Raw genomic sequence first — 26,635 nt, forward strand, 5'->3', positions numbered from 1 at the left:
TGTATAAAAGACACCTGGGAGCCAGAAATCTCTCTGATTGAGAGGGGGTCAAATACTTATTTCTCTCATTAAAATGCAAATCAATTTATAACATTTTTGACATGCGTTTTTCTGGATTTTGTTGTTGTTATTCTGTCTCTCACTGTTCAAATAGACCTACCATTAAAATTATAGACTGATCATTGCTTTGTCAGTCGGCAAACGTACAAAATCAGCAGGGGATCAAATACTTTTTTCCCTCAATGTATATATATATACAGTGGAGAGAACAAGTATTTGATACACTGCCGATTTTGCAGGTTTTCCTACTTACAAAGCATGTAGAGGTCTGTCATTTTTATCATAGGTACACTTCAACTGTGAGAGACGGAATCTAAAACAAAAATCCAGAAAATCACATTGTATGATTTTTAAGTAATTCATTTGCATTTTATTGCATGACATAAGTATTTGATCACCTACCAACCAGTAAGAATTCCGGCTCTCACAGACCTGTTCGTTTTTCTTTAAGAAGCCCTCCTGTTCTCCACTCATTACCTGTATTAACTGCACCTGTTTGAACTCGTTACCTGTATAAAAGACACCTGTCCACACACTCAATCAAACAGCCTCCAACCTCTCCACAATGGCCAAGACCAGAGAACTGTGTAAGGACATTAGGGATAAAATTGTAGACCTGCACAAGGCTGGGATGGGCTACAGGACAATAGGCAAGCAGCTTGGTGAGAAGGCAACAACTGTTGGCGCAATTATTAGAAAATGGAAGAAGTTCAAGATGACGGTCAATCACCCTCGGTCTGGGGCTCCATGCAAGATCTCACCTCGTGGGGCATCAATGATCATGAGGAAGGTGAGGGATCAGCCCAGAACTACACGGCAGGACCTGGTCAATGACCTGAAGAGAGCTGGGACCATAGTCTCAAAGAAAACCATTAGTAACACACTATGCCGTCATGGATTAAAATCCTTCAGCGCACGCAAGGTCCCCCTGCTCAAGCCAGCGCATGTCCAGGCCCGTCTGAAGTTTGCCAATGACCATCTGGATGATCCAGAGGAGGAATGGGAGAAGGTCATGTGGTCTGATGAGACAAAAATATAGCTTTTTGGTCTAAACTCCACTCGCCGTGTTTGGAGGAAGAAGAAGGATGAGTACAACCCCAAGAACACCATCCCAACCGTGAAGCATGGAGGTGGAAACATCATTCTTTGGGGATGCTTTTCTGCAAAGGGGACAGGACGACTGCACCGTATTGAGGGGAGGATGGATGGGGCCATGTATCGCGAGATCTTGGCCAACAACCTCCTTCCCTCAGAGCATTGAAGATGGGTCGTGGCTGGGTCTTCCAGCATGACAACGACCCGAAACACACAGCCAGGGCAACTAAGGAGTGTCTCCGTAAGAAGCATCTCAAGGTCCTGGAGTGGCCTAGCCAGTCTCCAGACCTGAACCCAATAGAAAATCTTTGGAGGGAGCTGAAAGTCCGTATTGCCCACCGACAGCCCCGAAACCTGAAGGATCTGGAGAAGGTCTGTATGGAGGAGTGGGCCAAAATCCCTGCTGCAGTGTGTGCAAACCTGGTCAAGACCTACAGGAAACGTATGATCTCTGTAATAGCAAACAAAGGTTTCTGTACCAAATATTAAGTTCTGCTTTTCTGATGTATCAAATACTTATGTCATGCAATAAAATGCAAATGAATTACTTAAAAATCATACAATGTGATTTTCTGGATGTTTGTTTTAGATTCCGTCTCTCACAGTTGAAGTGTACCTATGATAAAAATTACAGACCTCTACATGCTTTGTAAGTAGGAAAACCTGCAAAATCGGCAGTGTATCAAATACTTGTTCTCCCCACTGTAGTACATAGTTAAATAGGTAGTTGAATAAATGCAATGAATGCACGAAACCCATAACTTCTACTGTAATCTTTCCCTATTTCTCCATTATCTCTCCCGCTGAGCTTGCACGGCCAATCACAGACAGTTTTGCTGACTGTGTGGTTGAGGGCTTCAATGACTTAGTAGCTGGTTTTTAAAGGCCTTTAGGGGAAGTGAAGGAGGCTGTATACCCTGCTCTCCATTCAGACCCAGTGACCTAGAGACTGTGGGGCTGTCGTTTAGTCTGTGATCTGCTGCCTGAGAGAGTGTGTGTGTGTGTAAGGGCTGCTATGCTTCCTGGCAGTCTAAGAGGAGTGGGCAGGGGTTAGGGAGTTAGGAGGGTAAGGGGGTGGACTGCTGTTGAGGGTGGAGGAGTGGATAGAGTGGGGATAGGATGCAGAGGAGGGGATAGAGAGAGGTATAAAGGAGTGAGGTGATGGATGGGGGGTAATGTGGGGGAAATAAGGGATAGGGAACAGAGTAGGTACATCAAGAGGTTGATGGATGGATGATGGGTACAGCAGAAGAGGGAAAAGGAGGGTAGAGGAAAGGAAGAATGTAGGTAAATCAGTTGCGAGAGTGGATGGAAAAGTGGATGGAAGTAAGGGGCTAAAGAATGTCAGACTAAATCCAAACGTTGATGCATGGGGTTACAGAGCATCCTTCCTCCCCAGCTTAGTCACCCCCCCTCTGGAGGTCATAGGTCAGAGCAGGGACACAATGTGATGTCACACTGGTCTGACGCACAGGCCACTACTACACACCCATCCATAGACCTGGGTTCAGGCTACTCATAGGGCTCTGGTTAAAAGTAGTTGTCTGTGGCCCCTTTTCATGCCAAACATGCCTGGTCTGCATTGTCATTGCTTCAATTTCCCCGCATGTCAGGCATTTTGTTATGGTGGGATGGATACATTACATGTGACAATATCTTGTAACAGTGTATTGCATAATGGTATTGGTCAACTGTTATAACAGAACTATTGACTGTGATGTTATTGTCTCTAATTCAGGTATTGAGGCCTATCTACCAGGACAAGCATGGTACCCTGGGTAAGCCATTTACTACTGACTACGATTTTAATGAACAGGGTGGTTTGGCAGGACAATTCTGTCAACACTCATTCTACTTCTATGTTCCCAGGCTAACTCCCACTATGTGTGTGTGTGTGTGTGTGTGGTGTGTGTGTGTTTGTGTGGGATGTGTGTGTTATGTCTCTCAGCAGGGAGGATGTACCCGCACCAGGCCAGCGTGCCCCAGACTCAGGGTGGTGGCATTGCCCCACCAGGGGGTGTAGGACTAACAGGCCGGACCACCTTCCTACGACGATCTACTAATGCCAAGACGTCTAAACCATCCGATGCCAACCTCTCTGGCCAACCCCCACCCAGCTACCAGCAGGCCCAGAGCTCCTCCAACTTTGCTAACTACCAGAACTGTACTATAGTACGCTCCCATGTACCACACGGCAACCCGCACGGCAACTACGGCTACGTCAAAGCAGCACCCAAGATCCTCATCTTCCCCATCTTTGTTCAGGTGTGTGTGTGACTCACTATCTTTCCACTATTATCTTTCCACCACTCTGTTAGTGCCAGGGTTTTCCCCTTTTATTTGGATACATTTTGGCCTATGTGGCTGGTAACGCTGAAAACACAATAGCAACACACACCAATGCCCCCTACAGCCCACTGAGTCAGTTAACCCTCTTATTTTCAATGCTGAGTGCATAGATTATGTATTCACACAGCACAGTGATTGGCTTACAGTGGAGGTTGATCTTTGATGACCCCTGACTACACCAATCAATACTGAAAAAGATCCATAGATGAGCACTCATGCAGAAAACACTGAACTACTCCCTATCTGATCCCCTAGAGCAGTAGTACTCAAACCTCTCCTCGGGGATCCCCAGCCGTTCCATGTATTTGATCTATTCCAGAACTAGCACACCTGATTCAACTTGTCAACTAATCATCAAGCCCATGATTAGATGAATCAGGTGAGCTAGTTCAGGGCTTAAACTAAATTGTGAAAGGTCAGAGGGTCCCCGAGGAGAGATTTGAGAACCACTGCCCTAGAGCATACAAGTGTTTTTAATATTGATGGTGATGCCGGTGGGATCCACATTTTGGGGGATTTTCTTTGGAGCCACAAAACAGACTAAACCACAACATATTTGTTGCAAAGGTTCTCACCTCAGCAGTGTTTCCCCTATATTCACCGCCTCTGCTAAATCATTGCCGCCAACAATTTAAATATATATAGATTTTATTTTATTGTTTCAACTTCTGCCGAGACATACTTTTAAGATCAGAGTTACATATCTTCCTCAGATTCTTACCAGATCATAGCTTTGGGTTAATATAGAATTGGCTGGTGATGTCATTGAGATCAAGAGATACAATTTAAATGTCTTCGAGTTTCTAAGGAAGACAGCATCATTTAATTTTCATGCATTTTGGAGTAGAATATCCTTTAAAAAAGTCACCGTAAAAAAAGTAATAATCGAAAATGTTTATTATTATATCTAAAATATATGAGGAAATTATATTCCTTGTATGACATCACCAAGTATTACTTATTACACATCAGTATTACCTATTGGATTTTTTTTTAGGGGAAACACTGCTCTGTATGTCTGTACATATGACTCTGTCATAAACACACTAGAATGAACCACATTTCCTCTACATTTTTACATCCAAGCATTCATGCCCATTTTCAGGCTGTGAGTGTATTGGACAGTTGGACTACCCACTACAGAGGACCCTACAATGGTCTGTAATACTACTTCCTGTTGACTAACTGAGTCAACCAGCTGCACACTTCTGAGACACAGTGAAACGGCCCTGTAGGCTCTCTAGCCCTAGCCCTGGTCCACAAGAGGATGTGGCTACCAGCCCCACTGCACTAGCGCTTTTAGCCTAGCACCTTCTCATAGAGTGAGACCCTTATAGAGAAGCTCACAGACTCCTGCAGTCATAGTTCACACGGTGAGGATCTCTGTAGAGACTGGTGCGACTATAGCTACACGAGAGCCGCCAGCTGCACAACCTTTATTATTCCCTTTGGTGTGGGGCAGAGAGCATGGAGCTTGGAGCCAAAATTGTACTTTAGCTACATGCTGCCTCATGTACTGAGAACATCTCTCCAAAATATTTGTATACTTGAAACATGTTTATCTATTTATATCTCTATCTCTATTGAGTGATATTTGTGAGTGTTGTGAATGATAATGGACTGTATTTGCAGTGTATCGACTTCAGTATTAGTGACTTTGGCTGTAGTAGTGCATTGGCATTAGTAAATGTATTGTGTTTGAAGTAATATTAAACTACAGTATTTTGCCCTGGATAATGTAATCTTCATTTAATTCCTAGGATGTTGCCTAATCTTAATCTAACCTTAATCTAATGTTAATCTAACCTTAAGTCTCCCCTCTCCCCCTATGTGTGTAGCCTCTGGACCTGTGTAACCCCACACGGACTCTGGTGGTCTCTGAGGAGATTATCCTCCACGAGAGCAAGCACCTCTCCATTAAGGTAAATGGCTACTAAGAAGGTGTGTGAAGGTGTATAGATCAGGATCAGTAAAATGGGAGATGGGAGATGTAAATGTTTATAAGTTAGAGTATTTAAGATTGCGAGAATCTGACACAACTCTGTATCGTGAGTGTGGTTAATATTCTACCACTGTGAGTGTGTTTGGGTTTGAATAACTGTCAAAGTGTTTGTGCAATGCATTATGGAGATGTTCCCCAGCCCTTGTCAAAGTTCTAAAATACCCATCCAGTGACAGGAAAAGGGCAGCGACACAGAGACAAGGCGTAGACTGAGACCTTATTTATGTCTTCTCTGTCGTTGGTGTGGTTTGTGCTACCAGCGGAGAACAGAGGCGAGAGAGGAAGAGACAGCAGTTTGAAAACCTGTGGGTGGTTGCTGCGCTGCTTTGGGCTTCTACACTATTGTCTTCTCTTCTTTCCACCACTTCCACATATCTACAATACAAAATCCATGTGTACGAGTGTGTATAGTGCGTATGTTATCGTGTGTGTGTATGCATGTGTCTGTGCCTATGTTTGTGTTGCTTCACAGTCCCCGCTCTTCCATATGGTGTTTTGTTATCTGTTTTTTAAATCTAATTTTACTACTTGCATCAGTTACTTGATGTGGAATAGAGTTCCATGTAGTCATGGCTCTATTTAGTACTGTGCGCCTCCCATAGTCTGTTCTGGACTTGGGGACTGTGAAGAGACCTCTGGTGGCATGTCTTGTGGGTTATGCATGGGTGTCCGAGCTGTGCACCAGTACTTCAAACAGACAGCTCGGTGCATTCAACATGTCAACACCTCTCATAAATACAAGTAGTGATGAAGTCAATCTCTCCTCCACTTTGAGCCAGGAGAGATTGATATGCATGTTATTAATATTAGCTCTCTGTGTACATCCAAGGGCCAGCTGTGCTGCCCTGTTCTGAGCCAAGTCCTTTTTTGTGGCACCTGACCACACGACTGAACAGTAGTCCAGGTGTAACAAAACTAGGGGCTGTAGGACCTGCCTTGTTGATAGTGCTGTTAAGAAGGTAGAGCAGTGCTTTATTATGGACATACTTCTCCTCATCTTAGCTACTGTTGTATCAATATGTTTTGACCATGACAGTCCAGGGTTACTCCAAGTAGTTTAGTCACCTCAACTTGCTCAATTTCCACATTATTTATTACAATATTTAGTTGAGGTTTAGGGTTTAGTGAATGATTTGTCCCAAATACAATGCTTTTAGTTTTAGAAATATTTAGGACTAACATATTCCTTGACACCCACTCTGAAACTAACTGCAACTCTTTCTTAAGTGTTGCAGTCATTTCAGTCGCTGTAGTAGCTGACATAGTGTTGAGTGATCCGTATACATAAACACTCTACCTTTACTCAAAGCCAGTGGCATGTCATTAGTAAAGATTGAAAAAATAAGAAAACAAGTATTTGTGCCAGTAAAGGGGGCTTTACTATTCTTAGGTAGCGGAATGACTTTTGCTTCCCTCCAAGCCTGGGGGGTAGTAGGCTTAAATTGAAAATACGGCAAATAGGAATGGCAATATCGTCCACTATTATCCTCAGTAATTTTCCATCCAAGTTGTCAGACCCCGGTGCCTTGTCATTGTTGATAGACAACAATAATTCTAACTTCCACACTCACTTTATGGAATTCAAAATTACAATGCTTGTCTTTCATAATTTTGTCAAATATACTTGGATGTGTAGTATTAGCATTTGTTGCTGGCATGTCATGCCTAAGTTTGCTAATCTTGCCAATGAAAAAATCATTAAAGTAGTTGGCAATATCAGTTGGTTTTGTGATTAATGAGCCATCTGATTCAATGAATGATGGAGCTGAGTTTGCCTTTTTTCCCTCAATTTCATTTAATGTGCTCCAAAGCTTTTTACTATCATTCTTTATGTCATTTATCTTTGTTTCATAGTGTAGTTTCTTCTTCTTTTTATTCAGTTTAGTCACATGATTTCTCAATTTGTAATACGTTTGCCAATCAATTGTGCAGCCAGACTTATTTGCCATTCCTATTGCCTCAACCCTCTCAACCATACAATTTTTCAATTCCTCATCAATCCATAGGGATTTAACGGTTTTTACAGTCATTTTCTTAATGGGTGCGTGCTTATTAGTAACTGGAATAAGCAATTTCATAAATGTGTCAAGTGCAGTGTCTGTTTGCTCCTCATTCCACACCACGGACCAACATATATTCTTTACATCAACAACATAGGAATCACTACAAAACTTATTGTATGACCTCTTATACACAATATTAGGCCCAGCCTTTGGAACTTTGGTTTTCCTTGATAAGGCTACTATATTGTGATCACTACATCCAATGGATTTGGATACTGCTTTCAAACAAATCTCTGCAACATTAGTAAAGATATGATCAATACATGTTGATGATTTCATTCCTGTACTGTTTGTAACTACCCTGGTAGGTTAACTGATAACCTGAACCAGGTTGCAGGCACTGGTTACAGTTTCAAGCTTTCTCTTGAGTGGGCAGCCTGATGAAACCAGTCAATATTTAAATCACCCAGAAAGTATACCTCTCTATTGATATCACATACATTATCAAGCATTTCACACATGTTATCCAGATACTGACTGTTAGCACTTGGTGGTCTATAGCAGCTTCCCACCAGAATGGACTTTAGGTGAGGCAGATGAACCTGTAGCCGTATTGCTTCAACAGTATATAACATAAGATCCTCTCTAATCTTCACAGGAATGTGGTTCTGAATAGAAACAGCAACACCTCCACCACTGTAGCTCAGCTGGTAGAGCACGGCGCTTGTAACGCCAAGGTAGTGGGTTCGATCCCCGGGACCACCCATACACAAAAAAAATTATGAATGCATGACTGTAAGTCGCTTTGGATAAAAGCGTCTGCTAAATGGCATATTATTATTATTATTATTATTTTCTGTAAATGTTATAACCTTGTATTGCTCCCACTGTATCATTAATATATTTTCAGAGATAGTCAGAATATGAATGTCATCTGTTACTAGCAAATTACTGATTTCTTGAACCTTGTTTCTTAAGCTACATATGTTAACGTGGGCTACAGTGGCTTTCAAAGGTTTTCACCCCCCTTGGTATTTTTCTTATTTTGTTGCCTTACAACCTGGAATTAAAACTGATTTTTTGGGGGTTTGTATCATTTGATTTACACAACATGCCTACCACTTTGAAGATGCAAAATACTTTTTATTGTGAAACAAACAAGAAATAAGACAAAAAAACAGAAAACTTGAGTGTGCATAACTATTCACCCCCCCAAGTCAATACTTTGTAGAACCACCTTTTGCAGCAATTACAGCTGCAAGTCTCTTGGGGTATGTCTCTATAAGCTTGGCACATCTAGCCACTGGGATTTTTGCCCATTCTTCAAGGCAAAACTGCTCCAGCTCCTTATAGTTGGATGGGTTCCGCTGGTGTACAGCAATCTTTAGATTCTCAATTGGATTGAGTTCTGGGCTTTGACTAGGTCATTCCAAGACATTTAAATGTTTTCCCTTAAACCACTCGAGTGCTGCTTTAGCAGTATGCTTAGGGTCATTGTCCTGCTGGAAGGTGAACCTCTGTCCCAGTCTCAAATCTCTGGAAGACTGAAACAGGTTTCCCTCAAGAATTTCCCTGTATTTAGCGCCATCCATCATTCCTTCAATTCTGACCAGTTTCCCGGTCCCTGCAGATGAAAAACATCCCCAGAGCATGATGCTGTATGAAAGTATGAAAAAAACTAACAAAACAAAAAAAACATGTATGCACTCACTAACTGTAAGTCGCTCTGGATAAGCGCGTCTGCTAAATGACTAAAAAAAAAAAAAAAAATGCTGCCACCACCATGCTTCACTGTGGGGATGGTGTTCTCGGGGTGATGAGAGGTGTTAGGTTTGCGTCAGACATAGCGTTTTCCTTGATGGCCAAAAAGCTCAATTTTAGTTTCATCTGACCAGAGTACCTTCTTCCATATGTTTGGGGAGTCTCCCACATGCCTTTTGGCGAACACCAAACGTGTTTGCTTATTTTTTTCTTTAAGCAATGGCTTTTTTCTTGCCACTCTTCCACAAAGCCCAGCTCTGTGGAGTGTACGGTTTAAAGTGGTCCTATGGACAGATCCTCCAATCTCCGCTGTGGAGCTTTGCATCTCCTTCAGGGTTATATTTGGTCTCTTTGTTGTTTCTCTGATTAATGTCCCCCTTGCCTGGTCTGTGAGTTTTGGTGGGCGGCCCTCTCTTGGCAGGTTTGTTGTGGTGCCATATTCTTTCCATTTTTGAATAATGGATTTAATGATGCTCCGTGGGATGTTCAAAGTTTCTGATATTTTTTTATAACCCGATCCTGATCTGTACTTCTCCACAACTTTGTCCCTGACCTGTTTGGAGAGCTCCTTGGTCTTCATGGTGCTGCTTGCTTGGTGGTGCCCCTTGCTTAGTGTTGTTGCAGACTCTGGGGCCTTTCAGAACAGGTGAGATCATGTGACAGATCATGTGACACGTAGATTGCACACAGGTGGACTTTACTTAACTAATTATGTGACTTCTGAAGGTAATTGGTTGCACCAGATCTTATTTATGGGCTTCATAGCAAAGGGGGTGAATATATATGCACGCAACACTTTTCTGATATTTATTTGGTACTTTTTTTTTTAACAAGTTATTTTTTTCATTTCACTTCACCAATTTGGACTATTTTGTGTATGTCCATTATATTAAATCCAAATAAAAAATCCATTTAAATTACAGGTTGTAATGCAACAAAATAAGAAAAACGCCAATGGGATGAATACTTTTGCAAGGCACTTTATTTTGAGCACATTTCTTCTGGGATGCTTACTTGTTTTTATTGCTTAACTGGGAAGCTTAGCAGCAGTAGGTGTGCTCATGTTCTTTATGTTAGTGCAGAGTGAGCTGCACACAGTGGACTTCCTCCTAGGGCACACTGGCTCAGTGTTAACAGTATACATCTGGTTCTTAGGCACATGATTACTGCATACAATAGCTGTAGGAACAGCAGAGGCATTCAGGGCAGTTAGAGGGACATAAATTAGGTTACTTATATTGTGTCTACCGACATCCCTGGTGTAATGTACATTTGCTGAAGCATTGTGACAACTCCGCGTCACAATGGTAGGGATTAGCTGAGCTGGGCTTGGGTCACTGATAATTCATTGACTCAACGCAGCCTTATCATGCTGTGAAAGGATCCAGGAACCCAAATGATTTGGGTGGATCCTATCCTCCTTAGAAAATATGTTTTGTTTCCAAAATGTATCGAAATTGTCAACAAAAGTTACACCCATTGAGCTGCAATAATCACGTAGCCAGTTGTGAAGAGCAAGAATCCTGCTAAAGCGTTCAATGCCACGATTCAGAGAGTGAACATGGCACGAGTCAATCAGCTCTTTAAAATCCAGTTTCAACTGTTCAGAGCTGCCCTTCATAATGTCATTAAAACCCACTTGGACTACGATAGAATCGATTGACATGTCCTAGCGTAGTACATTTAATTGCACAGCAGGTGAAAAAACATACACAGACCAAAGAATAACAAAACAATCTTGATAGCAGAGAGAAATTTTTGCAGTTTTTAAAGCCAATTTTGCCTTGGAACCGAGCAATTTTGCCTTGGAACCGAGCTAACGTATTTTTTTGTTTTTAAGCTAATTCCCTACAATAATACGTATTTTCACATGACTAATGCTGGGTACTAACAAAATCAATGCAACATGTAAAGTGGTCCCATGTTTCATGAGCTGAAATAAAAGATCCCAGAAATGTTCCATTACACAAAAAGCTTATTTAGCTAAAATCCCTGTTAGTTAGCCTTTCTCCTTTGCAAAGATAATCAATCCATCTGACAGGTGTGGCATATCAAGAAGGATCATTACATAGGTGCACCTTGTTCTGCCACAGATGTCTCAAGTTTTGAGGGAGCGTGCAATTGGCATGCTGACTGCATGAATGTCCACCAGAGCTGTTACCAGATAATTTAATTTAATTTAATTCAATGTTAATTTCACTATCAGAAGCTGCCTCCAACGTCATTTTAGAGATTTTTGTCAGTACGTCCAACCGGCCTCACAACCACAGACCACGTGTGACCACACCAGCCCAGGACCACATCCAGCTTCTTCACCTGCGGGATCGTTTGAGACCAGCCACCCGGACAGATGATGAAACTGTGGGTTTGCACAACCAAAGAATTTGTGCGCAAAATGTCAGAAACGTTTCAGGGAAGCTCATCTGCGTGCTCGTCGTCCTCACAAGGGTCTTGACCTGACTGCAGTTCGGCATCATAACAGACTTCAGTGGGCAAATACTCACCTTCGATGCGATGGCCACTGGCACGCTGGAGAAGTGTGATCTTCACGGATGAATCCCGGTTAGGCAGATGGCAGACAGTGTGTATGGTGTTTGCGAGCGGTATGCTGATGTCAACATTGTGAACAGAGTGCCGCATGGTGGCGGTGGGGTTATGGTATGGGAAGGCAGAAGCTATGGACAACAATCACAATTGAATTTTATTGATGGCAATTTGAATGCACAGAGATACCGTGACAAGATCCTGAGGCCCATTGTCATGCCATTCATCCACCGCCATCACATCATGTTTCAGCATGATAATGCACAGCCACATGTCGCAAGGATCTGTACACAATTCCTGGAAGCTAAAAATGTCCCAGTTCTTCCATGGCCTGTATACTCACCAGACATGTCACCCATTGAGCATGTTTGAGATGCTCTGGATTGATGTGTACGACAGTGTGTTCCAGTTCCTGGTAATATCCAGCAACTTCGCACAGCCATCGAAGAGGAGTTAGGCAACATTCCACCGGCCACAATCAACATCCTGATCAACTCTATGTGAAGGAGATGTGTTGCGCTGCATGAGGCAAATGGTGGTCACACCAGATACTGACTGGTTTTCTGACCTACTTTTTTTAAGGTATCTGTGACCAACAGATGCATATCTGTTTATATTTTTGTTCATTGTATATACAGTGGGGAAAAAAGTATTTAGTCAGCCACCAATTGTGCAAGTTCTCCCACTTAAAAAGATGAGAGAGGCCTGTAATTTTCATCATAGGTACACGTCAACTATGACAGACAAATTGAGAAAATAAATCCAGAAAATCACATTGTAGGATTTTTAATGATTTTATTTGCAAATTATGGTGGAAAAAAAGTATTTGGTCACCTACAAACAAGCAAGATTTCTGGCTCTCACAGACCTGTAACTTCTTCTTTAAGAGGCTCCTCTGTCCTCCCCTCGTTACCTGTATTAATGGCACCTGTTTGAACTTGTTATCAGTATAAAAGACACCTGTCCACAACCTCAAACAGTCACACTCCAAACTATACTATGGCCAAGACCAAAGAGCTGTCAAAGGACACCAGAAACAAAATTGTAGACCTGCACCATGCTGGGAAGACTGAATCTGCAATAGGTAAGCAGCTTGGTATGAAGAAATCAACTGTGGGAGCAATTATTAGGAAATGGAAGACATACAAGACCACTGATAATCTCCCACAATCTGGGGCTCGATGCAAGATCTCACCCCTTGGGGTCAAAATGATCACAAGAACGGTGAGCAAAAATCCCAGAACCACACGGGGGGACCTAGTGAATGACCTGCAGAGAGCTGGGACCAAAGTAACAAAGCCTACCATCAGTAACACACTACGCCGCCAGGGACTCAAATCCTGCAGTGCCAGACGTGTCCCCCTGCTTAAGCCAGTACATGTCCAGGCCCATCTGAAGTTTGCTAGAGTGCATTTGGATGATCCAGAAGAGGATTGGGAGAATGTCATATGGTCAGATGAAACCAAAATATAACTTTTTGGTAAAAACTCAACTCGTCGTGTTTGGAGGACAAAAAATGCTGAGTTGCATCCAAAGAACACCATACCTACTGTGAAGCATGGGGGTGGAAACATCATGCTTTGGGGCTGTTTTTCTGCAAAGGGACTAGGACGACTGATCCGTGTAAAGGAAAGAATGAATGGGGCCATGTATCGTGAGATTTTGAGTGAAAACCTCCTTCCATCAGCAAGGGCATTGAAGATGAAACGTGGCTGGGTCTTTCAGCATGACAATGATCCCAAACACACCGCCCGGGCAACGAAGGAGTGGCTTCGTAAGAAGCATTTCAAGGTCCTGGAGTTGCCTAGCCAGTCTCCAGATCTCAACCCCATAGAAAATCTTTGGAGGGAGTTGAAAGTCTGTGTTGCCCAGCGGCAGCCCCAAAACATCACTGCTCTAGAGGAGATCTGCATGGAGGAATGGGCCAAAATACCAGCAACAGTGTGTGAAAACCTTGTGAAGACTTACAGAAAACATTGCCAACAAAGGGTATATAACAAAGTATTGAGAAACTTTTGTTCTTGACCAAATGCTTATTTTCCACCATAATTTGCAAATAAATTCATTAAAAATCCTACAATGTGATTTTCTGGAATTTTTTTTCTCATTTTGTCTGTCATAGTTGACGTGTACCTATGATGAAAATTACAGGCCTCTCTCATCTTTTTAAGTGGGAGAACATGCACAATTGGTGGCTGACTAAATACTTTTTTTCCCCACTGTATTGTACATATATATAACATTTGCAATGTCATCCCGCGACCCACCTGGATCCCTACCGCAACCTACAAGTGGATCCTGACCCACAGGTCTAAAGACTGATACACTTCTGTGGCCCCTATTGCTTCTCTCTCTCTCTCTCTCTCTCTCTTTCTCGCGCGCACTCTCTCTGTATTTCTTTCTCTCTCTCGTTCCCTCTGTCACGTTTCCTGACCTTTGTGTAGTGTTGTCAGAGTGGGAGGACCATTTGGCCTCTAGAACTTCCTCTACAGTTGTCTGCTTATGGTTGCTTCAATACAATGGACTGGACGACTTTCTTTTGATTGATGATTCATTGAGGCACCATTGGTTCCAGACAGTAGTTTCAATCAAACACAGTATTCACTAAATGTATATGGTGTGTCTCTCTATCATATTGTATCTCTGTTATTTTGAGAATGCTTCAAAAAGAGCAATACAGTACATGTTTCCCATATTTGCCCTTGTAGTTGTAAGTGCCTGTAAGTCATTCAGTCATTCTATAGACTGGTGGTTGAGGGTGAGTACCTCCGTTCGGCCTTGGCTTTAGTGAAAAACTACAATACAATGTTGTGGTGGAAGAATGTGGATAATAATACACAGAATGTATGTAATACACAGAATTATGTGTTATCCACCCTGTACTCTCTGGGAATCAGGGATCTGAGTGAGAGAGGGAAGCCATGACAAGCTGGGCAGCCATTGTGATAATATTGTCCAGGAAATGTGATGGAGAGGTGGGTGTGGGGGGGAAGAGGGGGGTACGTTGGCATGGGTCTGGGAGAGGAAGACCAGGATGCCCTGTTTACCATCCAGGGGGGTTGTAAGGTGGTTGGCAGAAGGGGTGTTTGACCCTCTCTCTCTCTCTCTCTCTCTCTCTCTCTCTCTCTCTCTCTCTCTCTCTCTCTCTCTCTCTCTCTCTCTCTCTCTCTCTCTCTCTCTCTCTCTCTCTCTCTCTCTCTCTAAAACACACACACACACACACACATCCTGATATGTTGATTCTGGAGCGACATTCCTACCTATCCCCCCTCTCACCTCCCTGAAAAGACAGAAAGCCAAAAGAGATCAGCTGTGGATTTTTTAAAAACGTTTTTTAACAGCTCTGACCCTGTTGACTTGAGTCTTCTTGACATTCTCTTCCTCCCTGAGCTGGTCAGGTATGTGGACATATCTGATTAATAGCAGACATGAGAGGAGGGAAAGAGAGAGGGAAGGAGGGAGTTGGGGCTGTGTTCGGATCACCTGCTCTGTGGGTTTTAATTGTGTTTATCTTATTGAAAAGGTCTTGTATGTTTGTCTTCTGTAGATAAAAATGGACAATTCTGCATTCATACTATGAGGAAATGTATTTTCCAATTCTTCACAGTTCATCCCCACTTTCATTGTGCCAGATCAGCTTTTCAGTTCCACACTGTGTCTCGGCCAGGGGTTGAAACAGTTCAGGGAACGGAACCGAAAGCTGGAAAATAACAAATATTTTTAGAGGAACAGAATCAGAAACAAAAGTGATCTATACTGTTCTGGAACAGAACCGTTATTAAAAAAGCATGGGAACCGGTTAATAACGTTATTTTACGTTCAGGGCATTTTTATCAGGCCCACAAAAAATGAAACAAGGCGCCTATGCCAAAGCCCTCACTCTGTCACTCAAAAACGTATTCCAGTGTTTGCCTGCCAGCTGAAAATCTTTGCCAGTGCGTGTGTAGGCAAAGTGCCCCTCCCCCTCCGAAGCTTAGGCTACTGTAGCCTACTGATGTTACAAGCGTGATTCAGAAATTAGGGAGAGAAGAATGGATTAACTTTTTCAATGCTAGTTATTGATACTATAGTTATCACGTTTCACATTGGATTTATTAACTACAAAAATGTAAGATGTGTTTTTAATTCTGGTGCCGCTCTGCACACACAAGCTTGTTAGCTATCTAGCTAGCTAGCTCTGGTTCAACTCTTGGAAGTTCAAAGACATTCAAAGTCCCTTCATAGAAGCCTCTCCTCCGTAGGTATAATTCTGTGGTCCTGTTTCAGATAATACATGTCATAACAAGATGCCCAGCGCTTGAAGCCACGCCTCCTCCTCAACCCTCTCCTGCAAAATTTCAGTCGCATCTCACGCCCTACACTTGGTTGTCCATCGCGCATGTAAACAATTATAGCCTAGGCAGTCGATAGCACCCATGCGCTATCAGATGCCTAGGCTAAAACAACTAAAGCTTGCCCGCTCCATAGCAAGCTGCTCTATCCGCACTGATGGGTGAAGTAATTTAATGTTGAGCTTATTTGTATTTCAGAGGTTTAACCTCTACGGGTTCGGTGTCCCGTATACGGGACGGTTGAGCTAATGTGCGCTAATGTGATTAGCATGACTGTTGTAAGTAACAGCAAACTTTCCAGGACATAGACATCTCTTATATGGACATAAAGCTTAAATTCTTGTTAATCTAACTGCACTGTCCAATTTACGGTAGCTATTACAGTGAAAAAATACCATGCTATTGTTTGAGGAGAGTGCACAACAACAACAAAAAGTATCACGGCAACTGGTTTGATACATTCACCTCTGAAGGTAAATAATGTACTTACATTCAGTAATCTTGCTCTGATTTGTCATCCTAAGGGTCCCAGAGATAAAATGTAGCATAGTTTTGTTTGATAAAATCAATTTTTATATTCAAATGTAGGAAATGGGTTCTACAGTTTGAACCCTTGCTGTCTCTAATTGTGGTGCCAGCATCATGTTATAGGAATGCTTGTCATTGGCAGGGACTGGGGAGTTTGTCAAGATCAAAATAAATATGAAGGGGGCAAAGCCCAGGTGAAAATTTGAGGAAAACCCACCTCAGTCTACTGAAAACCTCACCCTGGGATAGAGTTTTATTTTTCAGTGAGACAATTACACAAATGTTAATGCCAAAGACATACCAGAATGGCTTTCCAAGAGGTGTTGGTGTTCCTGAGGGGTCTAGTCTCAGTCCTGACTTAAATTTGCTTGAAAATCATGAATATTGCTGTTCATCATTGATTGCCAACCAAATTTAACAGGTTTGATGAAAACAATGGATATCTGTTGCCCTAAGAGTTGTGCAAAGTTGGTAGAATCTTATTCCAAATGACTCACAGCTGTAATGGCTGCCAAAGGTGCTTCCACCAAGTATTAACGGGAATGTTCTATAACTTTCTTTCACTTTGAAAATGTGAAATAGGTAATGTAGATCTGTAAGGAAACAATTTAATTTAGTCCCTTTTTAGATTACATTTTAAGGCAGCAAAATATGAAAAAAAGTTAAAGGGGATGCACATATGCAAGTACACGCACACACACAGGCACCCACGCGTGCACACACACAGACACGCACACACACACACACACACACACACACACACACACACACACACACACACACACACACACACACACACACACACACACACACACACACACACACACACACACACACACACACACACACACACACACACACACACACACACACACACACATACACACACACACACACACACATAGACCACAACATCAAGACCCTCAGCATCCTCTCGATCTGCATAGAAACCACATGCACTGAACACTCACACACACACACACCGCCCACACATAGCCTACACACACATTGCTGTGCTGTGTTGATGCGTATGAGGAATTTACTGAGTGTGTTGTTTGTTTAATGCTGTGGCCTGCTGCTGAGATACATCAGACTGACACACACAGACACACAGTCATCCACACAACGTATTTGCATGCACATAGAATTCCATCAGTGGAGGCTGCTGAGGGGAGGACGGCTCATAATAATGGCTGAAACGGAGCTAATGGAATGGCATCAAACACATGGAAACCAGATGTTTGATGTATTTGATACCATTTCACTTATTCCGCTCCGGCCATTACCACGAGCCTGTCCTCCCCAATTAAGGTGCCACCAACCTCCTGTGAATTCCATGCATACAGTATTTTCATGAGCGCACATGGTGAGAAAGTAACACACATATCTAATAGAAGCTCCTGTGTTTAGTTGAGACCTGGCACATGACAGAAGGGTATAGGGGGCTAGAGGAGGGGTCACCCAGTCTGTTTAGCATTAACAATGGGTGTCTCTCACTCCTGCCTGCCTCATTGTTTGGCCCATCCACTGACATGCAAGAGACAGAGAAGTCCCTTTGCCAAAAATACACCCCTCTAAACAGCACAACGCGAAACACACACACCCTATGGCCAGTAAGGAAAGCAGTTTGGGAAGGCAGTGTGTGTGCCCTGCCCTTCTTTCACACGCATTTTAAAAGACTATCAAGATTATCATCTATTTTGAGTGGAAAGTGTGTCCAATTTGAAGGATTCCGAGAAGTGTCATAATTGACATAGAAGGGCAGTTATGAGCAAGCATGTGTGTGTGTGTGTGTGTGTGTGTGAATATGTGTTTGGCAAAATAGTAAATGTGTGTTGTGCGCCTAGTTACACTTTTTTGCAATGTATGCACAGTGCTGTGATGTCGAGTTTTAGCAAGAAGAGATTTTCATCAAAGTTTAACTCAGTCTCTCCCCTCTCTCTCTCTCTCTCTGTAGGTGACAGTGTTCATCTATACAGACCTGATGCTTGTGACCAGAGAGGATGAACCAGGGAGATGTCACGTCCTACAGAACCCTCTATTCCTCAGACAACTACGGCTACAGGACGGTCAGTGTTTCAACTCTTACACACAAACCTTAGACCTGGCCCTGATGCTATTGGACATGATCCCAACATGAACTCCTTTAACCCCTTTATGACCCTGTTCAGCTTCGACGGCCAATGTATCAACCCCATAGGCCTAACCTAGTGTATATACAGTCATCTAAATTAATAAATGCCATGTTATTTTTATCGCCCAGTAGTAGGGAGTCTGTCTTCCAGTGGGATATTTAGGCTGAATGTGTGCCAAACCCCGGGGCTTTGTCTTTCTGTTTCTCAGCTATATAAACACTCCACTGAGTTGGTAACTCGCATAGAATAGTTTGACCCACAGTATAACAAAGCACTACAAGTCAAATAAATATATCTTACTGTAAATGCCTGTGTGTATAATGTAGAGAGGAGATGGAGAGGACTGGGGTTACAGTAGGCCAGACCTGGCTGGGTGCTAGTGAGGGCCTCTGTGTGTGAAGAGCCTGTGTGTGTGTGTGTGTGTGTGTGTGTGTGTGTGTGTGTATGCATATACACATTCATATGCACGCAAATGTGAGATCTGTTGACATACCCAGGGATCAGGTGGCAGACAGTCCAGTCATATTGGTCAGCTGTGGTTGGACAGTGTGGAGCCCAAACTGAATCGTAATATCCTAGGGTCTTTGAGTCCTGTCCTGCCCCATCACTGCAACTACAGAGTGTATGCTCTGCGACACACTTTAGAAAGCCCTTATCTCTAGCTTTTTATGTCTCGCTCTCGGTTTCCCCCTCAGCTCTCTTTAATATCTGCTCTTACTGCACTCCCCCTCTCTCTGTATCTCTCTCTCTCTCTCTCTCTCTCTCTCTCTCTCTCTCTCTCTCTCTCTCTCTCTCTCTCTCTCTCTCTCTCTGTATCTCTCTCTCTCTCTCTCTCTCTCTCTCTCTCTCTCTCTCTCTCTCTCTCTCTCTCTCTCTCTGCTCTCTTTTTCCCCAAATCTGCCTCTTCTATCTCATCATCCATGCTGTTTTCCTCCATCCTTGCCTGAGGGCACGTGAGGCTCATCTGTCATTAAATATGGCACATCTCACACATGTGAAAAAGAAAAGGAGAGCTGCACACTCTAGGAGGTCAGATGCAATAATTTAATAACCAGCGTTTCGACAAAACCAACCTTCGGTCTCAACGTAGACTTTGATCTGAAGCCATTCTTGTGATTATTGTGATTTTGCTATTCAATGTAAATGTTTGTAGGCCTATGTAGCCAAATTGTATCTATGATTGTATATTATCCATTCATGCTTTTTATATGTTCTATTTACATTGGTAAATCAACCAATGACATCAAGCCACACCTGGCCATGATTACAGACACCTGTGTGTCCTTCCAAACTATATAAATGTGTGACCTGAAGTGTTTGTCATTATACCCTGACGAAGACAGCTTGTCTGTCGAAACGTTGGTTATTAAATTATTGCATCTGAGCTTCTAGAGTGTGAGGCTCTACTTCTTTTTCAAAAGTTCTACTCCGTTAGCCAGCACCTCACCTAAACAGGTGTGCGTTTCTTTCGCCTCCAGACATCTCACACATGACCAGGGCCGTAGCTACATATGAGGACACCGAGGTCCGGACCTCAGTAATTAAATTAAAAAATATATATAATAATAATAATCAGTTGGTGTCTCAACAGCAGTTTTCCTCTTGTTATGTGTCACTCAATTATCCCATGTCAGTTAAACAGTTTTAGATTGGTACATTTGTCTAGTTAGTCTAGATATCTAAACTTGTAGTTACAAAGCATTCGGAATGTATTCAGACCCCTTGACTTTTTCCACATTTTGTTATGTTAAAGCCTTATTCTAAAACAGGTTTTTAGAAATGTTTGCAAATGGATTACAAATGAAAAACAGAAATACCTTATTTACATAAGTATTCAGACCCTTTGCTTTGAGACTCGAAATTGAGCTCAGGTGTATCCTGTTTCCATTGATCATCCTTCAGATGTTTCTACTTGATTGGAGTACACCTGTGGTAAATTCAATTGATTGGACATGATTTGTAAAGGCACACACCTGTCTATTTAAGGTCCCACAGTTGACAGTGCATGTCAGAATAAAAACCAAACCTTGAGGTCGTTAGAATTGTCTATAGAGCTCTGAGACAGGATTGTGTCGAGGCACAGATCTGGGGGATGGTACCAAAACATGTCTGCAGCATTGAAGGTCCCCAAGAACACAGTGGCCTCCATCATTCTTAAATGGAAGAAATGTGGAACCAACAAGACTCTTCCTAGAGCTGTATGCCAGGCCAAACTGAGCAATCGGGGGAGAAGGGACTTGGTCAGGGAGGTGACCAAGAACCCGTTGGTCACTCTGACAGAGCTTCAGAGTTCCTCTGTGGAGATGGGAGAACCTTTCAGAAGTACAAACATCTTTGAAGCACTCCACCAATCAGGCCTTTATGGTAGAGTGGCCAGACGGAAGCCACTCCTGACACCATCCCTACGGTGAAGCATGGTGGTGGCAGCATCATTCTGTGGGGATATTTTTCAGCGGCAGGGACTGGGAGACTAGTCAGGATCGAGGGAAATATGTTTTATTTTATTTTATTTATTTAACCTTTATTTAACTAGGCAAGTCAGTTAAGAACAAATTATTATTTACAATGACGGCATACACCGACCAAACCCGGACGACGCTGGGCCAATTGTGCGCCGCCCTATGGGACTCCCAATCACGGCCGGTTGTGATTCAGCCTTGAATCAAACCAGGGGGTCTGTAGTGACGCCTCATGCACTGAGATGCAGTGCTTTAGACCACCGCGCCACTCGGGAGCTGAGGGAAAGATGAACAGAGCAGAGATACCAGAGATACCCTTGATGAAAACCTGCTCCAGAGCGCTCAGGACCTCAGACTGGGGCGAAGGTTCACCTTCCAACAGGACAACGACCCTAAGCACACAGCCAAGGCAACACAGGAATGGCTTCTGGACAAATCTCTGAATGTCCTTGAATGGCCCAGCCAGAGCCCGGACATGATCCCGATCCTACATCTCTGGAGAGACGCTCCCCATCCAACCTGACAGAGCTTGAGAGGATCTGCAGAGAAGAATGGGAGAAACTCCCCAAATACAGGTGTGCCAAGCGTGTAGCATCATACCCAAGAAGACTCAAGGCTGTAATCGCTGCCAAAGGTGCTTCAACAAAGTACTGAGTAAAGGGTCTGAATACTTATGTAAATGTGATATTTCAAAAATGTATACAAATTTGTTTTTGCTTTGTCATTATGGGGTATTGTGTGTAGATTGATGAGGGAAATAACTATTTAATCCATTTTAGAATGAGGCTGTAACGTAACAAAATGTGGAAAAAGTCAAGGGGTCTGAATACTTTCCTAATGCACTGTATCATGGACAAATTACCGACCAGGGGGCACGTGCTCAGGGGCCCTGACTTCCAGTGGGCCCCCATTTGATTTTCCTAGTCACTCTCACCCAGATATCATATTACCATGGCATAAGTCAGTGCAAAATGTGTAGAATTGCAGGAAATAGTCATTGAATTCACTTGCATTATTAACCATAACGTAGGGTTAAAATATCCGGTTTTGGCCATGAGATGCTGCTGTTCCTGCTATACTGCCACACTCTTTTATCCATTTCACTAGTCTCTTGTGTTTATTAAATAGATCACAATAGGTCCTTTGCAACTTTGGATAGAAAACCCATAGATTTTGCGGATGATGAAAATAAATTGTGTGGTCATCACAATGACTGTATATATGAATGGACAAAGCTGTCGATCACGTGACACCATTCATTCCTATGTGAATACTCAATAGCGCATTGAAGCCAAATGAAGTTGGTTAAGATGGCGTCTCATGAAGACATAACATGCACAGTTTGAGCTACTTTAGGAAGTGATGTTGCAGGCTAGCTCAGTGCTGCCCCCTGTCATTGAATAACTCAAGTTGAAGGCCGACCGGGGTACTACAGGCTGCCATTTGCAACTAAATTATCCTTATAACTTCTTCTGTGTGCGATTTTCAAAGAATCACTTCAAGGACATACATCTGGTGTATTAGAAGCAATTATTGGTACCTTGATTGTCTTCATAATTTGTATTTATTTACACGAAGATTGACCACGAAGATTGACATTTTTCCAATCACTATAATAGGGATCCTGTTTTCTGCAAACAATGCCTGTAATATCATGGTCGGCCTTGAACTTCCGTGGATTCAATTAGATGGGGCAGTCATTGTCCCCAGGGTCATCCTCACAATTCAAGCCAGTCCTTCATGAAAGCAATTATGTTTGTCCTTCTCTTTGCAAACTAATGCTTCAAACCAACAAGTGGCAGCTCTCTGAGAGAACTATCCTATGGTGCAATTCTCAAATGAAGACCTTCCCTATAAGCCCAACATTTTGATGGAGAAATGGGCTAGGGAGTAAAATGTTCTAATAACCCTAATAAAATAATATACACAGAACAAAAATATAAACGCAACATGCAACAATTTCAAAGATTTTACTGAGTTACAGTTCACATAACGAAATCCGTCAATCTAAATAAAGGCCCTAATCTATGGATTTCACATGACTGGGAATACAGATATGCATCTGTTGGTCACAAATACCTAAAGAAAAAATGGTAGGGACGTGGATCAGAAAAACAGTCAGTATCTGGTGTGATCACCTTTTGCCTCATGCAGCGCGACACATCTCATTTGCATAGAGTTGATGAGGCTGTTGATTGTGGCCTGTTGAATGTTGTCCCACTGCTCTTCAATGGCTGTGCGAAGTTTCTGGATATTGGCGGGAACTGGAACACTGTCGTACACGTCGATCCAGAGCATCCCAAATGTGCTCAGTGGGTGACATGTCTGGTGAGTATGCAGGCCATGGAAGAACTGGGACATTTTCAGCTTCCAGGAATTGTGTACAGCTTCTTGCGAAATGGGCCCGTGCATTATCATGCTGAGACATGAGGTGATGGCGGCGGATGAATGGCATGACAATTGGTCTCAGGATCTCGTCACGGTATCTCTGTTCATTCAAATTGCCATCGATAAAATGCAATTGTGTTGGTTGGCCGTAGCTTATGCATGCCCATACGATAACCCCACCGCCACCATGGGGCACTCTGTTCACAACGTTCAGCAAACCGCTCGCCCAAATGACGCCAAACTGGGATTCATCCATGAAGAACACACTTCTCAAGTGTGCCAGTGGCCATCGAAGGTGAGCATTTTTCCACTGAAGTCAGTTACGACGCTGAACTGCAGTCATTCCTGGTGAGCTTCCCTGAGACGGTTTCTGACGGTTTGTGCAGAAATCCTTTGGTTGTGCAAACCCACAGTTTCATCAGCTGGTCTCAGACGATCCCGCAGGTGAAGAAGCCGGATGTGGAGGTCCTGGGCTGGCGTGGTTACACGTGGTCTGCGCTTGTATCTACTGCCAAAATCTCTAAAATGATGTTGGAGGCGGCTTATGGTAGAGAAATGAACTTTCAATTCTCTGGCAACAGCTCTGGTGAACATTCCTGCAGTCAGCATGCCAATTGCACCATCCCTCAAAACTTGAGACATCTGTGGCATTGTGTTATGTGACAAAACTACACATTTTAGAGTGGCATTTTATTGTCACCAGCACAAGGTGTAATGATCATGCTGTTTTATCAGCTTCTTGATATGCCACACCTGTCAGGCGTTTGGATTATCTCGGCAAAGGAGAAATGCTCACTAACAGGGATGTAAACAAATTTGTGCAAAACAATTGAGAGAAATAAGCTTTTTGTGCGGATGGAACATTTCTGGGATCTTTTATTTCAGCTCAACATGGGCCCAACCCTTTAAATGTTGCGTATGTTCAGTATAATTGTAAACTAATGCATGGCAGTCATGTTTTTCAATAACATTATTAGAAAACTGCTCTGTATTGTGATTAGTATTGTTTACCATTAAACCCAACCCAATAGCATTACCATTGCTAAACACTATACAGTGTGTGTTTGGGACGTTTACAATTGAAGACCATTAGATACCATAACATTGAAACCATTAGAACAGATGTAGCCTAATGGTTTGCTTGTTTACCTGGAATGGTAAATAATAATAACAGTAAATAATCCAGACCTTATTTGAAGGGAATTAACCACACGCAAAGGGGCCATTTCCTGGACACATTTACATTTACATTTTACATTTTAGTCATTTAGCAGACGCTCTTATCCAGAGCGACTTACAGTTAGTGATTACATATTTTTTTTTTTTATACTGGCCCCCCGTTGCAAACGCCATGCTCTATCAACTGAGCTACATCCCTGCCGGCCATTCCCTCCCCTACCCTGGACGACGCTGGGCCAATTGTGCGCCACCCATGAGTCTCTCGGTCGCGGCCGGCTGCGACAGAGCCTGGACACAGATTAACCGTAACAGAAGGACAAACTGAATTGCTTTCATGGAGGACTGGTTTGAATTGTGAAGATGGCCACACCACACACAGCTATTGGTTTTCTACCAAAGTTGCTAAGGAAATGTTGTGATCTATTTATTAAACTCAAGAGACCTGCAAAATACTCCCGAGTGGCGCAGTGGTCTAAGGCGCTGCATCGCCTTAGACCTGGTTCGAATCCAGGCTCTGTCGTCCCATGGGGCGGCGCACAATTGGCCCGGTGTCGTCCAGGGTAGGGGAGGGAATGGCCGGCAGGGATGTAGCTCAGTTGGTAGAGCATGGCGTTTGCAACGCCAGGGTTGTGGGTTCGATTCCCAGTATGAAAAATTAAAAAATAATGTATGCACTCACTAACTGTAAGTCGCTCTGGATAAGAGCGTCTGCTAAATGACTAAAATGTAAATGTAAAATTTATAAAAGTGTAGCAGGCAGTGTAGCAGTAACAGCAGCATCTAGTGGTCAAAACCTGGTACTTTCACACTCATTTCTGGTAAATGATGCAAGCGACATCAATGACTAATTTCTCTGAACAGGGAAAAATAACCATCACCAAATTCACTACATAGTTTGAAGAAACAATACTCCAAGCCGCAGCATACTACTGGTCAGACATAGAGAACTGAGACTGTATACTGACCGTGGGATTGGTGTGGGTGGTCCATGGGTAGCTTTTTACATTTTTGTCATTTAGCAGACGCTCTTATCCAGAGCGACTTACAGTTAGTGAGTGCATACATTTTTCATACTGGCCCCCCGTGGGAAACGAACCCACAACCCTGGCGTTGCAAGCGCCATGCTCTACCAACTGAGCTACAGGAGGCCTAGCTTTTGACTATTTATTTGGATTCCTTATGTCTTACTCATTTGTTGGATGCATTTTGGTCCAAATTGGATGTTAGGTACTTGAGTATTTATTGAATATTTGAGACTTTCAAAATTGTATAGAATTGCAGTAAATGAGCTTCAACTTACATAAATGTATTGGATGCCCTACACATGACCTTATAAAACGCCCATCCCTCTTTATGTCTGTCTGTCTGTCTCTCTCTCTCTCTCTCTCTATTCTTTCCATTTTACATATTCCCTCTGAAATATAATATAATTGTCCCTAGGACAACCCCCCACTCCTACTTTTTATCCAAAGCTTCAGTTTTAGTTGATGAACTAGAGGTTATGGTAAGTGTAACAGTTCTACCATTCAACAGTCCAGTATGTGGCCACCCTCTGTGACATATGAAGTGAGCTAATGGTCAGGCTAGGGAGAGGTTAGCTTATGTATTTAACCCCACAGATGACAGTGTTTTACATTACATTGCATTACATTCACTAATGTCCTGGCCCCTGAGACCCAGAGCACAAAAGGGGGATGTAGAGGTCTATCCTTCCCACGGACAGTTCTCTCAGCTGGGTCACTCTCTGCACTGTTCCCGCCTCCACCACAGCGGAATAGGAAGTCATCAGGGGTTGGGAGCG

At 42.9% G+C, this 26,635-nt stretch overlaps 1 protein-coding gene across 2 annotated transcripts in view; it reads left to right on the forward strand.

Annotated features, from left to right (window-relative positions):
- The window catches only part of LOC121541681 (regulator of G-protein signaling 3-like), a 221,258-nt gene that overhangs the window by 41,267 nt on the left and 153,356 nt on the right, over positions 1–26,635 (forward strand). For both annotated transcript variants that reach the window (XM_045208104.1, XM_041850910.2), the window contains exons 6-9: positions 2,894–2,933; positions 3,104–3,420; positions 5,343–5,426; positions 18,631–18,742. In XM_045208104.1, the coding sequence (XP_045064039.1) occupies positions 2,894–2,933; positions 3,104–3,420; positions 5,343–5,426; positions 18,631–18,742 (553 nt within the window). The remainder of the gene's footprint in view (positions 1–2,893; positions 2,934–3,103; positions 3,421–5,342; positions 5,427–18,630; positions 18,743–26,635) is intronic.

This window comes from Coregonus clupeaformis, chromosome 27 (assembly GCF_020615455.1).
Source record: "Coregonus clupeaformis isolate EN_2021a chromosome 27, ASM2061545v1, whole genome shotgun sequence".
Lineage (NCBI taxonomy): Eukaryota > Metazoa > Chordata > Actinopteri > Salmoniformes > Salmonidae > Coregonus > Coregonus clupeaformis.